Raw genomic sequence first — 18,059 nt, 5'->3', positions numbered from 1 at the left:
TGATACATAACTTCAATTTTTAGTTTTCAGGTGGGTTATTGGCGTGGCAAATATTGTATTGCCAAATCAACTGCAGTGTTGTGCAAAACAATAAAATACAATAAAAAGTGCAAAATGAAAACAAGGCAAGGCAACATAAACTCCAAAAAGTGTTTAACTGGTGAAGATATTACTAAATATTAAGGCTTTAAGAATAAATATTACAATTGCTTAGAGCTGTTATGCAATTTATTATGGAAAATATATATATTTTTTATATTTTTAAAATAATTTTTAATTTATAGAATTAAAATGGAACCTTACAGCATGGCAGGAAAACATGCAAGTATTATTTTGTTTATTTATTTTATTTGCACAAATTGTAGTATTAACTGCATTCATCATGCTTAACCTGTCAAACCTGTTATAAATTAAGAAAAGATAATAAATAAATAAATAAAACGAATCGTGATAATTGTGGATCACACAGTTTTATAGTCTCAAATTCTAGTTTATTTCATCTTTCATCATGCTTAACCTGTCAAACCTCTTATAAATTAAAATAATAAACAAACATACAAACAAATAAATAAATAAATAAAACGAATGGTGATAATTGTGCATCACAATTTTATAGTCTCAAATTCTAGTTTATTTCATCATTCATCATGCTTAACCTGTTAAACCTGTTATAAATTAAGATAATAAATAAACAAACAAATAAATAAAACGAATGGTGATAATTGTGCATCACACAGTTTTATAGTCTCAAATTCTAGTTTATTTCATCATTCATCATGCTTAACCTGTTAAACCTGTTATAAATTAAGAAAATAAACATACAAACAAATAAATAAATAAATAAAACGAATGGTGATAATTGTGCATCACACAGTTTTATAGTCTCAAATTCTAGTTTATTTCATCTTTCATCATGCTTAACCTGTCAAACCTCTTATAAATTAAAATAATAAACAAACATACACACAAATAAATAAATAAATAAAACAAATGGTGATAATTGTGCATCACAATTTTATAGTCTCAAATTCTAGTGTATTTCATCTTTCATCATGCTTAACCTGTCAAACCTGTTATAAATTAAGATAATAAATAAACAAATAAATAAAACGAATGGTGATAATTGTGCATCACACAGTTTTATAGTCTCAAATTCTAGTAAACTACTCCTTGTGTGTTTTTTTTTCTTTCCCCTTATTGTTGCTATTATTTCTGTGAGTGTAATTATTATTATTTATGTTGATTATTCGTATTATTTATGATGGATGTGCCTTATGTTGTTTGAATGTTACCTGTCTTGTTGAGTACAATTTGCAATTAAAAAAGAAAAATCTGAATAATATTTCCGAAAGTTAAGCTGCTTTAACAGATGTTTAAAAAAAATCGAACTGAATGAAATTTTTTTTAAATATTTGTAATTTATACAATTATAATGGGACCTTTTAGCGTGGCAGGAGAACATACAAATATTATTTGACTTTTTTTTTTTTTACACGACAGCTCAACCTTTTTAACATGTTACCAATAAATAAATAACAATAGCATCACACAAAGACAAAGTGACAAGTGATGACACTTGTGCATATCACAATTTTATAGTCTCAAATTATAGTAAACCTTTCGTAACTAATATTTCCGGAATGTTAAGCTGCTTTCGTTGATCTTGTAAAAGTTTCAAGCTCTGTAATTTGCACCATGAGTGTATTATTAGCACAAGACAGTGAACGGTTAAACTGTGCCCCTCGCATTGTTGACACCGGTGGTCCTCCCCACCCCCATACACTCATCCCTCCTTTCTTTCACTCCATCCCCCTCTTTCAACTCCTCCTTCTCCCTCACTACCGCTATTTCCAACAGCTGATTTCCAGATCAGAGAGAGAGGAACACGGCGAGACAGTTCAGATTTGGGATCAGCTGCAGCAGAAGGAATATAAAGCGAGCAGAAATGCAGGGAGAGCGCTGCGATCCGCCAGCATCCGTCATGAAGATTTGAGCTCCGCCGCCGCTGCCATCAGCTCCGAGAGGTTAGCCGCTGTGCTAAAGCTAACTTTACAAACATCTGTAGCCAATAAACCTACACTATCGGCCTGTATTTCGAGTTACAACGCACGTATGCGTTTCTGTGTGCATTAGGTTGGATTATATTCACTTTATGTGATCATTTTCGCTGTGAAATAGATCATTTGTGCATATAAACATCATATATAGGTCACGGAGCAGATTAATTAGCTAGCTAGCCGGAGGTAACAGCTGGTGAGGTCGCGTTAGCTACATTATTATTAGAGTTAACTGCCTTGAAATGATACAGAACTAAACCAGAAATGTATAAGATTGAAATAATATGTATGCAGGCTGCTGTGGTGTGTGGAAGAGCTTTTAGCAGCTTAAATATTCACCTTGTGACGAGTTGTGTCATTGCAATGTAGCTTGTTAGCTTCGATATATAGAGGAAAGAGCAGCTTGCGAACAAAGATGAGGAACAAGACTGATGCGAACTTTCCAGACGTGTTGCAAGCACAAGTGTTTTGCATGCTAATCGCACTGATATTACGGAGAAATGCGCTGTCAGATCACCGACCGAGCGCATGATTAAAGTACATCAACCTTTGGCATGCATTTGGTCTAGTTTCTGAGTGAGCTGCACTGTTGCAATGCGGCTGTAGGAATTGAACACTAGCTCAACTTGTTTGGATTTCTCAATATTTACCCATGTTTAAGTTCAGTAGTTTGTTTACTGTACCTTTATGTTTGTAACCTAATTATTTTTGGACTGGTTATCTGTTGAGGAAGTCTTCACCTTAAGAAATTAGCGTAGTGCCATCACGACTGTACATACAGCATTGCTGAAAGAAATAGAAATAGTTGCATTTAAATGTATAATATCTAAAATGTGTCATTTAAAACTTTTGTGACTACGTTTTAAGTACCCAAAATGACAAGCTATTTCCATGCTACATTACAAGTCTTTTGAGTCAAAAACAAAAGGTATAATTCACTGGAAACTGCAATGCCGATTTTGAATGTTATTTTACATCCCCACATATTCAGACTTGAGGTTTGGTAATGATATATGAGAACCAGTGTTGCAAAGTGTCAAATGACATTTGAATGAGAAAATTTAGTGGGGAGTTTCTGTCAGCTTAGTCTCATAATTGAGAAATGTGTGGTTTTATTAAACTACTTTTGGGCTGCAGATCATCAATTTAAAGGGCTATTTCACCCAAAAGTGAAAATTCTGTCAATTTACTCATCTTTATGTCACTCCATATCTGTATGACTCTCTTTTTTTCTGTGGTAAACAGTTTTACGTGTATTTAAATGTATGTTGGTAACTGAACAGTTGCAGTTCCCATTAACTTCTGTTGTATGGACACAAATACAATGGAAATCAATGAGAACTGAAACCATATGGTTATCAGCGTTTTTCTGATAATAACAGAATAGTGTGCTTTCACAACGTGTCATCGGTCGGCCATGTTGGTGGCACTGAACCGAACGAAACTTGCATATTTAGCTAATTATTGCTGCTGAAAATGGTCAATTATTGTCAAATCAAGGAGAAGAGTGCAAACAGTAAGGAACAAAAGGCGTTTGTGGTTGGCCAAACTGAACCAGGATTTCCAGGGCAAGATTCTTGACACCATTTGTGTTTGTAATACAATTTCCAGTCAGGTAGGTGAAATATTAGGCTAATATCTTAATTATTTGTATGTATCTGTAGTTTGTCAGAATATTGCGCCCTTTCCTGCTTACTATGTCCTTCTCTATATGATTTTGCCGCTCCCATATGTTTTTCCGTGATTTAGACAGCGTAAATTAGCAGAACAACATATTCAGTAGTACATTAACTGTGCAGTCGATGCTGTTGTTTACATTCGAATATCGCCAGTATGGCTACGCATCCGTGTAACTGGCCAATTCGTGATATAAGTGCAAACCCTCTATTGTCAGTTTAATAACAGTTCCTGACCTGTGTTTGTTTTCACATAGGATGGCTTTCCATGGATCCTCTCGGCCAACAGTGTGTGGTAACTTGTTCCCTGGGTCAGAGTTAGGCCACAAGTATTTTTGTGTCAACACCACGACCGGCACTACCTCAACGGGCCTCAGCACAACACCAAATCCGACCGGACCCAACGCACCCGCTGGGACTCCCAGGCACCCGGCGTCTCTCGGGGGCAGCGCAGGTGGAGGGGCGGCCATCCCGCAGCCTCACAGTAACCCAGCAAGTGAGGTCCCGAGTCCTGCTGAAATGGAGCCTGATCGGCCTATTGGTTATGGTGCATTTGGGGTGGTCTGGTAAGTCCTGATGTCATCCCAGCATGCTTATTTAAAGTGACCATCTGTCATGTAGATATACTACCATTTAAAAGTTTGGGATCTGTAAGATTTAAAAAATATATATTTTTGAAAGAAGTCTCTTATGCTCAGCAAGGCTGCATATATTTGATTACAAATGCAGTAAGAACAGTAATATTTTAAAGTATGTTTGCAATTTAAAAAGTCAGTTCTTTTTCAATATGTCTTAAAGGGCTAGTTCACCTAAAAAATTAAAATTTTGTCATTAATTACTCACCCTCATGTTGTTCCAAACGCATAAGACCTTCATTCATCTTCAGAACACAAATTAAGATATTTTTAATGAAATCCAAATGCTGGCTCCTGCGTCCTTTTAATTTCTGGGTGAACTATCCCTTTTAAAGTTTAATTAAAATTTTACTGAAGCCAAAGTTTGGGCAGTGGTGTTAAATATTGCACACTCTGGCTGTCCTTTTGCATTGATAGGTCTGTGACGGACCCTCGGGATGGGCGTAAGGTGGCTCTGAAGAAAATGCCGAATGTCTTCCAGAACCTGGTCTCCTGCAAACGTGTGTTCAGGGAACTCCGGATGCTGTGTTTCTTTAAACATGACAATGTAAGTTTTGCAGATGGAGGAAACTAATAGATTTATTGAGAAAAGAAGTGTGTGTGTTTTTAGGGTTTTGTAACTTGATTGCATGCTTTTTGTAATGATGGGAACTTGCTTTGGCAGGTGCTGTCTGCCCTCGACATCCTCCAACCTCCACAAATCGACTGCTTTGAGGAGATGTATCCTTCAGACTCCCATTTCACCTGAAATTGTTCCTCTCTGATACGTTTTAACTTTATTTTATTCATGCCTTAATGCTGAGGGGATTTAAGGGATGTTCTGCCCAAAAATGAAAATTCTCTCATTGTTTACTCATTTCTTTCTTCAGATTTGTAGAAAAAGAATCGATCCTGTCTTTGTGAGTCCATATAATGCAAGTATATAGGACCCCCAAAGTTTCATAAACCACACAAGTAAACACAATGGTAATCAAACTTTCTTCAGCGGTGGATTCATCTGAAGAAAGTTATTCATCGGAAGAAAGATATTTTGAGGAATGATGGTAACCAAACAGTTGCTGGTAGCCATTGATTTCTTTAGTATGGGGAAAGAATACTATAGAAGTCAATGGCTACCGGCAGCCTTTCTTCAAAATATCCTCTTCTGCATTAAAACTAATGAAACTTTAATTTAGGTGTGAACTATCCCTTTAAGTAGTTGGTTTGTTTCCATTAGGAGTATTTGACAGTATATGTCAACCGACAGCTGGTATAACGTTAAACCGCAGTCGCAGTATTTGCATGTCTGTCAGAGTTGTGCTTTATGCTATCAGTGTGAAAGTGGCAGACATGGAGTAATGGCAGACCAGAACATGACCTAAACATGTAAAGACTAGGGAAAATAGAGTGTAAAGACTTTAGTTGATTGCAGTTTGCAAAGCAACTTGATGTTTTAATATTGAATGTGTACATGTATCTATTGTCTGTTTTGCAGTGGCTCAAAATTTAGAATGTGGAACTTTTGCAGTCTTTATAATATTAATTTTTACAGCGCGGGCTAGCTTGTTTTTTTTTGTTTGTTTGTTTTTAACTTTGGCATAATGTGAAGCTGTTTTTGCGCTTATTAATTTGTCAATGTCCTGGTTTGCATCCAAGGTTTAAAATTAACACCTTGCCAAGCGCCAAACACAAGTGAAAATTAGCTTTGGCGAGTAAATTTGCCAGTAACTGTGTTAGAAAGTGCAAAATGCAAAGATTCAAGGAAAACTTGAAAAAATAATTCCTTAATGTGTGTGTGTGTGGGGGGGGGGGTCTTGTTCTTATATCCTGGTGGGGACCTAAACCTGAATACACACAGACTCCTGGGGACTAAATTGCAGTCCCTGTAGGGAAACAAGCTTATAAATCATACAGAATGAGTTTTAAGAATGTAAAAATACAGAATATTTTCTGTAAGGGTTAGGGTAAGGGGATAGAAAATACAGTGGACAGTATAAAAATCATTGCACCTTTAGAGAATCCCCACAAGGATAATGAATGATGGGTGTGTATATAATATGCAGATGTGTGTGTATATAATATGCATATGCAGAAGTTACGGCTGGTTTCTTTTTTTTTTTTTTTTTTTTTCTTTACCCCCTCATAGTATTAGTTATTATGTCTGTAGATGTTTTGCAGGTCAGTTGTTTTCTTAACTGGGTCTGTGGTGTAGATACGTGATCACTGAGCTCATGCAGAGTGACCTACATAAAGTCATCGTTTCCCCTCAGCCTCTCACCACCGATCACATCAAGGTGTTCCTCTACCAGATACTCAGGGGTGAGTTCACATGGCATATGTCACTTTTGGATTACACTTTTTTTTTTTTTTTTTTTTTTTTTTTTTCTTCTTCCTTTTTATTTTTTTGTTGGGAATCTGGAGTATTTAATCAGGACAGATGAAAGATTGATGTGTTTTGTGCCTGCGTTGCAGAATGGGATTATCTTTGACCTTGTAATCGGCCTGGGAAGCTTTAATCTTATGTTCTGAAAATAAAATTTGTTAGCAAAATCCCACTGAACTGTTAATCTTGTTTGGGGCAATTTTTACTCTTGTTGCCGATGAGAGTCTGATGAATCTTCTTCTATCTGAGGCTGTATTTACGTTTATAATGAATCTGGAGTAGGGGTGACAATACTAATATTAATGGAATCACACTTGTGAAATGCCTCAATTATCAAAATCCGATATCACGTACATGAAATGTTGTGCAAATGATTCCACACTGTTAGCGGAAAGTAAGAGTAATTTACCCACAGGTTTGTCATATCATCTTATTGGTGCTTGTCCATTGCGGTCATTTTTGTAAATTATTTTAGGTAAGGATTTATTTGATACACTAGTTTTCAGAAGTTTGGGGTTGGTAAGGTGTAAAGTAAAACAGCAATAATGTGAAACATGATTGCAGTTTAAACTGTGCAGCTTCTATATTAATATATTTTAATAATTTATTCCTTTGGTGGCAAAGCTGAATTTTCAGCATCATTACTCTGGTCTTCAATGTCACATGATCCTTCAGAAATCATTCTAATATGCTGATTTGGAACTTGGAAGAAACATTTCTTATTATTATGAATTTGTTTAATAAACATTTATAACATTATTCATATTTTTGTGGAAACTTTGATCCTTTTGTAGGATTATATGATAAATATAAAGTTTAAAAGAACAGCATGTATTTGAAATGGAAGTTTTTTTTTTTACTGTCACTTTTGATCAGTTTGAGTCATGTTGAATAAAACTATTAATTTCTTTAATGAAAAATCATATCAACCCCAAACTTTGAATTGTAAAGTATGTATATATATATATTTTTATAATTCATGGTAAGTTTATTCTTATGGGAAAGCACCAGATCCTTTAGATATTTCCTTTTATTTTGTTTTTTGTACTTCCCTTTCAACTTCATCAATGACATGCACTAGTGGAGGTAAAGCACCTCTTAACATCACGGATGTTGGTATTAGCAAGTGCAGGAAGTATTAGTTCCCTAATCTGGAAAGTTGGCGTTTGGTTGTATGATATGTTAGTGTTGTCCTTCCTGCCAGTTGCTCTTATGGCCTCTCTTTTTTTTTTTTTTTCTCTTAGGGCTGAAGTACCTGCATTCTGCGGGCATTCTGCACAGAGACATCAAACCAGGGAACCTGCTGGTCAACAGCAACTGTCTGCTTAAGGTACCACACTGCACATGCAACATACATCAAATGTTTGCTCAATCACATCATAAAATGGACAAAAGAACTGTCAAATATGGCAAAGTGAGAAATGTCACTTTTCCTTCCATTTAGATTTGTGACTTTGGCCTGGCGCGAGTGGAGGAGCCGGATCCTTCTCGTCACATGACGCAGGAGGTGGTGACGCAGTATTACCGTGCTCCGGAGGTTCTGATGGGATGCCAGCATTACACTTCATCGATCGATGTCTGGTCTGTAGGCTGCATCTTCGCAGAGTTGCTGGGCAGGCGTATTCTTTTCCAGGCTCAGAGCCCCATACAACAGGTAATGATGTACACTACCGTTCGAAAGTTTAGGATCAGTAACATTTTTGAAAGAAATTAATACTTATATTCATGCTTTAAACTGACCACAATTGGACCAAATCAGCATATTAGAATGATTTCTGAAGGATCATGTGACACTGAAGTAATGATGCTGAACATTCAGCTTTGCATCACAGAAATAAATAAAATTTTATAATGCATTCAAAAGAGTCATTTTAAATTTGTAACAATATTTTACATTATTTTACAATGCAACTTTGGTGTGCATTAGAGACTTGTTTAAAAAAACATTAAGAGAGTCATATACACAAACACTAAAAGTAGTAAATTTAAAGAGTCTTCATTCTCACTTGGTTTCTCCATTCTTTTTCTCTCAGTTGGATCTGATCACTGATCTGCTCGGGACTCCTCCTCTTTCTGCAATGGCATCGGCGTGTGAAGGAGCACGAGCGCACATTCTTAGAGGACCCCACAAACCAGTTCAGTATTCTCCTTTACGATGATTTATTAGTGCATAAAGATGTAATGCACAAATCTGTCCTTAAATCAAATACAATATTTTAACTTTTATTTGTGCTGTCTCTCTTAGCCCTCGCTGTCTGTTCTGTACATGTTGTCAGACGGAGCAACACATGAAGCTGTTCATCTTTTGTGCCGCATGCTAGTTTTCGATCCAGTGAGTATGACTTTTCTAGATCACAGTGATGACTGACCACATTTTGGCTCAATGTATTTCATAACATTTACATTTTAAAGCACATTCTTCTTATGAATGGTTGAATCTCACAAAACTGAGAGAAAATACAATGACAAAATATTACAAAATAATACAGTATTTATTTAAATGTTAAGGGGAAACACGTTTTTTTTATGCGCCTGTCAAGATGTTGGGCTTTTTGGTTTTTCATACTAGTGGAAAGATGAAAAGAAAACATCCAAAATAAGTGTTTCTTTTATAGCTCTTTATCTATTTGTGTCAATAGATTTAAATTACAATACGGTACACAATATGTTTTTCCTGCTTAAAATTGGACACTATAACATTATCAATAAACATTTTTATATTTTTTATTTATTTTTTTTTTAAAAGTTTGTTGCCTCAAGGCAACATTGTACCACAAGAGACAAAGTGAAACATTGGATATTTTCATGTGTAAAAAAAGTTAATATATATATTTAAAACATCAATTTCTTTAACCAAACATTTGAACAAACAGATTCATCAAGTTTTTGATGTATTGCATCTTTCATATTTAATTAAAGATTAAAAAAATAAGATTTCATACCCAGATGTTGCTTTCAGGCAACACTGTACCATCATGGATCACAAGTATAACCAAACTATCATATCTGTTATCATACCAAAACATTAAATGTAGTGTTATTTTAAAGTAAAAAAATTAAAAAGCATGTGCATGTAAAATCTCCGTCCTTGCTAATGAATCCTCACTGTGTTGAGGAAGCAATTCCTCTTAACGGAAAAATCATAATGTGTGCAGATATTGTACATGAATTACAATTCTTATAAATGCATTGCATTTTATAAATAAAAATAAATAAATAAACTTTTTTTTTTTTCCTTACAAATATCATATACATGTATTCTATCCTATATGCCTGGTATGGCCATGTGAGGCAACATGCAGTTTTTTTTGTAACTTCCTATGATATATTTGATGATATATTATGTAAAGTCTTTGAAAATACTTCTTTACTAACCAGTGAAGGTGACTCAGATTTTTTGTTGGCAATTATATGGATGAAAATTGATGAAAATGCACCTTTCATTGGAGAAAATATGGAGTCATTTGACATGCACACACGTCCTGAAAGTGGAAACAAAATGGCCCCTATGGGTCATGTGACCACTTTTTAGTAATTTCATTTATTAGTATTTGACTTCATTACTAAGGGAGCATTGATCATTTAACTGGGTGTCTCATTTTTACTAAAAAAACAAAACAAAAATAGGCCGTGTTGCCTGGAGGCGGTACCTTAAAGGCTGTTTTCTCAAAATTAGTGGGGGTTTTCTCCTACAATGAGCCATAAATCTCCACTTCAGTAGCACTTACACACACCAAACTTTACGTTTTTATTCCTGTCTATATTCTGAAGGTTTTTACAGAGGGATTTGGTCATGTATAATTTGCTTGATTATATACAACGTTTTATTCTCTCAAAAATTGTGAAAATATGATGCTTTCTGTCTATTCTAAGTATTTTCTGAATTATGGAGTGACAAAAATGAAATACCCAAAATTCCCTTTGTAAAAACATTTGACTCTAATATGTCAAAAAAAATTAAACAAGAATTTTGAAATGGACTTCAGATTTTGTACTAGAAATCTATGCAAATTAGCACATATTTCATTAAATAATACCTCATTTGCATATTTAAACCTAACATTTTAGAAATCTTGTAATAAAATTTTTTTTTGCAATTATCAGTGTAATCAATCAGCTGGGTAAGCAAGGCGATAACTATTAGTTTTTTTTTTTTTAATTATTTACCCTATTCACCTGCAGTGTCTCACCCTAAATATATGTAATTACAATGTTTGCTGTATGGCTTATAACTCCTACTAAGATGCGTTAATGAGGGGTTTTTTTTTTTTGTTTGTTTTTTTTCTTTCTTGAGTAATGAGAATACAGTGAATCATATTGACATCATTGTTAATATCATTACAGTTTACAATACCTGTTTTATATTTTAAAATGTAAGTAATTCCTGCATCATTACTCCAGTCTTCAGTGTCACATGATCCTTCAGAAATCATTCTAATATGCTGATTTGATGTTAAATAACATTTTTATGATCACTTTTGAAAATAGTTGCACTGCTTATTATATATATTCTTTTTAGAAGTATGCGTTTTTCAGAGTTCTTTGGTAAAAGTTCAAAACAAAGGAAATCTATTGCAACAATTTAAAGGGATAGTTCACTCAAAAATGAAAATTCTGTCATTAATTACTCACCCTCATGTCGTTCCAAACCCGTAAGACCTTCATTCATCTTCAGAACACTAATTAAGATTTTTTTGATGAAATCCAAGAGCTTTCTGACCCTGCATAGACAGCAATGCAACCAACACATTCAACGCCCAGAATAGTAGTAAGGACATTGCTAAAATAGTCCATGTGACGACAGTGGTTCAACCATAATGTTATGAAGCTATGAGAATACTTTTTATGTGGTTGAACCACAGAAAGCTCTCGGATTTAATCAGAAATATCATAAATTGTTTTCAGAAGATGAACTAGGGTCACTTACGGCAGTGGTTCCCAACCACGTTCCTGGAGGCCCTCCAACACTGCACGTTTTGCATCTCTCCTTTGTCTGACATTGCTGTTTCAGGTCTTCAGGTAATCTCGACTAATGAGCTGATGATTTGAATCAGGTGTGTTTAATTAAGGTTACATGGAAAACATGCAGTGTTGGGGGGCCTCCAGGAACGTGGTTGGGAACCACTGTCTTTCGGGTTTGGAACGACATAAGGGTGATCAATTAATGACACAATTTTCATTTTTGTGTGTACTTTCGCTTTAAGCGTCTTTACTGTCACTTTTTACCGACAGTTTAATGTTCATTATTTTGGAGTGAAAATGACTTCAGTTAGTTTTGTTCTTCAGGTAATAGTTTGTTTGTGTGTGTGTGTGTGTCTTCCTCTATAGGCCAAGCGGATCTCGGGCAGTGACGCTCTGTCTCATCCGTACTTGGATGAGGGTCGTCTGCGGTACCACACTTGCATGTGTAAGTGCTGTTACTCTGTGCCCAGCGGGAGGGTGTACACCAGAGACTTTGAGCCGCCTGCGGATCGACCTTTCAGCCACAACTATGAGCAGAGCATGCACTCCGTCTGGCAGGGCAAAGGTGACTTTCTGTTTCTCATTGTGACCCTTTGTTACGATTAAACCTTCATCATCTTTTGACATGAAGGACCTATTTTGATGACCTGTTTTCTCTCTTCGTCTCAGAGCTCATCCATCGTTTTATAACAGAGCACCAGCAAGGCAAACGAGTGCCTTTGTGCATCAATCCCCAGAGTGCAGCCTTCAAAACCTTTATTAGGTGAGTAGAAGAACAAGCGGTTTCTGACGACTGAACTGCTTTCTGCAGTACATTCACTCAAAATTAAAAATGACATGGGGGTTGATCTTCTCCCCTTTCTCAAAATGAATCAAAATAGCCCCTCTCAGCAATTGTCAGCAGTAAAATTTTGATTCATTGATTTAACTGAGTTATAGTTAAAGGTTTGCTTCACTTCCAAAATAAAGATTTCCTAATAATTTACTCGCCCCCATGTCATCCAAGATGTTCATGTCTTTCTTTCTTCAGTTGCAAAGAAATTTTAAAGGAAAATTTTGACTGTTTTTGAGGGAAACATTCTAGGATTTTTCTCTATATAGTGGACTTCAGTGGTGCTCAACAGAATGAAGGTTAAAAATGCAGTATCATAAATGTGTGTGTGTGTGTGTATATATATATATATATATATATATATATATATGAAAAGTTTCCCTCAAAAAACATAATTTCTTTGCGATTTGAAAAAAGGAAGAGACATGAACATCTTGGATGACATGGGGGTGAGTAAATTATCGGGACATTTTTATTCTAGAAGTTTTGTAAACTTGTACGAAACAGCAATAAATCGCTAAAAATTCAGAAAATTCCCATTTATTTTTATCTCTCAGTCTGAGATGATTTTGTGTATGTCTCAACAAAGCTCCAATTTCATGGGATAATGTGAAGTGGCACGATAATTTCTCAGTCATATTCGTAAATTGGTTGAAACTATGTAGTCATTGTCTGTTTAGAGGGGTTTTTAACAAAAGTGACAGGGATAAAATGGAGGTTGTATTTATTTGTATGTAGTGTTTAATTTACACTTTAATTTCAATCCTGTATACACTGCCATTCAAATGTTTGGGATCAGTACCTTTTTTAAAGAAGTCTCTTATACTCCTCAAAGTTCCGTTTATTTGATTAAAAATACAGAAAAAGTAATATTATTGCAATATTGCTGTTTTTTATTTAATGTACTTCAAAATATTTTTTTTTTTATTTTGAAAATGTATTTTCAAAATACATGATGATTTATTAGTGTTGGAAACATTGTTGCTTAATTTTTTTTTTTTGGAAAACTGTGATACGTTTTTCAGGATTCTTTGAATAAAAAGTTAAAAAGAACAGCATTTATTCAAAATAGGAATCTTTTCTAACAACGTAACCTCAACTTCCACTATCACTTTTTTTTTTATTAATTTGACGCGTCCTTGCTAAAAAAATAGAAAAAAGAAAAAGGATTCATTTCTTTTAAATGGAAAAAGAAAGAATAAAAATTGAAAATTTGAACGGTAGTGTATATTTCTAATTTAAATAATTGCTGATCTTTTTAATTTTCTGTTCATCAAAGAATCCTGAAAAAAGTATCACAGATTCCAAGAAAAATGTTAAAGCAGCACAACTGTTTCCAACATTGATAATAAATCATATTAGAATGATTTCTGAAGGATCGTGAGACACCGAAGACTGGAGTAATGATGCTGAAAATTCAGCTTTGCATCACAGGAATAAATTATATTTTTAAGTATATTACAATAGAAAACCACTATTTTAAATTGCATTAATATTTTGCAATAATATTACTTATTATATGTTCTACATATAATATGAAATTTATATTGTTTATATTATGTTTGTTTTTTTTGTTTTTTGTTTTTTTTTGCCTGGTGTTGATACTGACAGTGGTTCCTACAAACCTTTTTTTTATAGCTATTAATTTGTATTTATGTAAATCTACATTATAATAAATAAAAAAATGTGTATGTCCCATCTTGACAGTAATTACTTATCCAGCAAACATTTATTCTTATTAAAATATTTCTTTTGCCATCATCAAATCATTCTTTTTCTTCATATCTGTATCAGATCCACAGCCTGGCATTCTTCAAAAGTATCAAGGAAAGAAGAGAGATGAGGGAGGAGGTGGATTCTGGGAAATGTGGATCATAGCAGCAAGCATGCATTGGAGATGAAGATGGTTCTTGACGGATCACATGCTTTTGAATGAATTCTCGGCACTCACTCTGATTCAACATGGGGATTTCTCAGAAAAAAAAAAAAACACATTTGTTTCCAGTTCCACTTACACAACACTGATGAATAATGCTTCTGATGCTGCTGAGAACACTTTTATACTGACAGTGTGCTTGAGGATTACAGGAAATAGAATTTTCCACAGAAAAAAAAGAGAAAATCTCATGGATTGTTGAATATGACTAAATGAGCCAACGTCAATGTTGTGCAATACGGACATCTGGAATAATGCAAATGACAAGACTGCGCTGACCATGATTTCACTAAGAGATGAGATGAGATGAGTGCCCACAAGTCCATAGCATGTATCTCTGCGGTGTATCTCCAAACTCTGTCTATAGACTTTTATCACTGTGTTCCTTTTGCGGGTTCTTAGGTTTTTTTCTTACAATTCTGGTAACCAAAAGTTCTTAAGTCTTCTTACTTTGTTATTGCTTCCTCATTCAACTGAATGCTTTCTGTTCGATATCACTCAGATTTTCTACTATTTTTTTTCTGTACTGTTATTATTCATTTAATTGTGTAACCTCAGCATTTCTTACTAAGCATCCTGTGCAAATGATCCTTGAGCGAACGCATTAGAGTTTTAGAGTTGTATCAGAACGCTGTTTAGAGGCGACGACGTCTTGTGCCGACAGACGTACGTACGTGTTTATCCGTGGAACGTAGGTACTGTGCCGTTTCCACCTGAAACATCTTCCCAAAGGTCCCGCCCCCCTCCTAGGACCAAACGAGATTGATATCAATATCCTGCTCTCTGATTGGGCGAGGCTTTGTAGGCAGAGAAGATAGATTGAATATTATTTATTTTCTCTTTTTAATTTATTGTCGTCTTGTCCGAATTGTTAGGTGTTTGTGTTTGACGGACAAGGTGCGTGGGTTTCATGGTGAGCCGTCTGATCCGTGAGTGTTTTAAAAAACAAAACAAAAAACTGCAGTTTCAGAGAGTTTAGGGAATGTGCAGTGTTGGAATAATTTTTTTTTTTTTGAATATTTCATTACCTCAACCAGCCTTCAGTTCACTGGGCTGGTGTATATAGACTGAACCCAATCGTTTATCAAAAATGTACTGTAATGCAGTCGAATGACGTCAAGCGTGTGTGTGCGTGTGTGGAGCTGCAGTCTCTCCCTGAATCCGTCTGCTTTCTTTTTCTCCTTTAGAGCAGATTGTTGGGACAGTGGCTTATGGTTAATTTTAGATTAGATAGTTGTTGGGGAAATGCTGCTGTTTGTGTAATACCTCCGAAACCTCCCCAACTCATTTGTCAGAGTAACAAGTCTAGAGCTCAGGTTTCATATTCTACAATATGGACTAGACTGTAGACACTGTAGACGTGGATCCAGGCAGTCGTTGAATACTCAAAAATGCCCAGTACTGTAAACGGTGGCCTTCTACCACCAGGTGGCAACACAAGCGCAGGGCACGAATGGATGTATCAAGGCAGTTGTTGCTCATCAATAATGTCTCTCAGTGCATGTGTATGGACTTCACTTGGATTTGCAATTGCAGTGCATTAGGAGTTTTATTTTAGAAACTTTTTAAATGTGCTGTTGCTATTTAATTTTATTATAGGAACTTTTTTCCCCCCATGTATTGTGACCAATTTTTTTAGCTTTTGGTTTTAATTTTTTGTTTAAGTTGATGTTGTTTTTATGACCACTTTTGCTATTGTGTTGGTAGAAAAACTAGCAAAATAGTGACGGGAATGAAGATCGGTGGGTTGGTTTAGTCTTGCCGACTGCCAAGCAGAAAGTGAACATTTTAACTCAATGGTGAATTTCTTTTAGTCGTAAGATAATAGATGTTAGACATTTTTAAGATGAAACTCAAAACTTGATATTCGTGTTAATGACTATTATGGCTTTGATAAAATGATTGAACAGTTGTTTTAAGATGGTTATTGCTTTCTTGTTATGTTTTTCTTTTTTCATTTTTGTCTTTGCATTTTAGCAGAAAAAAATGTTTTTGGACTTTTTGTGTTCCCAACAAATACTTGAAGTTTTTATGAAAAAAAAGAGACATGGATTAGGGTAAAATAGACATTAAAGAGACAGACACTGGAAACCTTGGCTCTGCGTCTTATTGGTTTGTCATTGCACTTGTGTTGCAGTTACTGGACAGAACAATATTTCAATCACAAAGGTTTGCATGAAATGATAATTCTTCCTATTGTGAAAAGTTGGTCTATGCACGCGTTTCCCTGTTGCTACTTCCATTTCATCATAAAAAATCTAATCTTGAGTTTGGTTATTTTAGTAAAGGTACTCGTGTTTACATTATCTAATAATGACTATAAATAAAGTAGTTAAATCTACAGCTATCATTCATGGGTTATTTATAATGTTTCACATGATCAACTTGCACTACGAGTCAAAAGTTTTTGAACAGTAAGATTTTTATTTGATTTTTATTTTTTTAAGAAGTCTCTTCTGTTCACCAAGCCTGCATTAATTTGACCCAAAATGTAGCAAAAAAATAGTAAAATATTTTTACTATTTAAAATAGGATGCTTTACATTTATTAAAAGTGATAAAGGCATTTATAATGTTACAAAAGATTCCTGCTTCAGATAAATGTTGTCTTCTGAATATTCTGTTCATCAAAGAAACCTGAAAAAAATCTACTTAACGGTTTTCAACATAATAATAATAATAATAATAAATGTTTTTTGAGCAGCAAATCAGAATATTTGAATGATTTCTGAAGAATTAGTGACTGGAGTAGTAATGCTAAAAATCAGCTTTAAAATCACAGGAATAAATTACATTTTTAAATGTATTAAAATTGAAAACGGAGACTTCTTTAAAAAACATTAAAAATCTTACTGTTCAAAAACGTTTGACTGGTGGTTTAAATATATGAAACTGGTCACATATGACTATAATCTTACAAAAAATTAAACCTTTGGCCTTTCGTATGTTTCAGATGTGTAAAACCATCCGTATGTCAGAATCTGCACATGGTTCATTTTAATGTAAAAACATGCTTAAAACAAGTTTTATTTCCCATGTTCTTATGCCCTAAAGTAACCATAAATGGAACCTAGGATACCTTTTTTATGACTGCATCTGCATAAGATTTCCATATGCATATTGCCTTCCAGACACAAAACAGCAGATGTTACAGATTGCACAAGTTGCCTGCACTGATACGAGAGATTACGCAGCTAAAATTCACACACAAAAAAACTCAAATATATTCCCACCCCAGAAGAAAATTAGTGAAACCACATATGCTGCTTACAGGATTCATTTTATGGACTATCTTCATAGTAAAATTCAGTGGATCACATCTACATCTAATAACAGCTGCATTTGTATATTTTATAATACAGATTAATGTGGATACAGTGAAAGCTGACCACTATGGTCCCCATATGTTGCAAAGATAAGAGTTATCACTGTGAACTAGAGGTTAAGTAAGAAATGTGACCTATTTCTTTGTGCAGTGTTGTATAACATAAGCACTGAACCAAGAAATCAGCACTGTCCTTAAAAACATGCTTTCTCTGGAATGCAATAGGAAAGATTTCTAAAAGCAGCACATCCATTTAATATATTTTATGGCATATT

At 34.6% G+C, this 18,059-nt stretch overlaps 1 protein-coding gene across 1 annotated transcript; it reads left to right on the top strand.

Moving 5' to 3' along the window:
* Positions 1 to 1,788: 1,788 nt before the first annotated feature.
* On the top strand, positions 1,789 to 16,551 carry nlk1 (nemo-like kinase, type 1). Its single transcript, XM_051105463.1, has 12 exons — positions 1,789 to 2,024; positions 3,991 to 4,299; positions 4,786 to 4,915; positions 5,033 to 5,088; positions 6,560 to 6,666; positions 7,975 to 8,060; positions 8,175 to 8,384; positions 8,764 to 8,865; positions 8,976 to 9,062; positions 12,059 to 12,257; positions 12,362 to 12,455; positions 14,319 to 16,551. The coding sequence occupies exons 2-12, from the start codon at positions 3,992 to 3,994 to the stop codon at positions 14,365 to 14,367; spliced, it is 1,428 nt and encodes a 475-aa protein (XP_050961420.1). The 5' UTR covers positions 1,789 to 2,024; position 3,991; the 3' UTR covers positions 14,368 to 16,551.
* The last annotated feature ends 1,508 nt before the right edge of the window (positions 16,552 to 18,059 follow it).

The sequence above is a fragment of the Labeo rohita genome, chromosome 3 (genome assembly GCF_022985175.1).
Source record: "Labeo rohita strain BAU-BD-2019 chromosome 3, IGBB_LRoh.1.0, whole genome shotgun sequence".
Lineage (NCBI taxonomy): Eukaryota > Metazoa > Chordata > Actinopteri > Cypriniformes > Cyprinidae > Labeo > Labeo rohita.
Note: the sequence above shows the minus strand (reverse complement) of the source record. Positions and strands in the feature narration are given on the sequence as shown.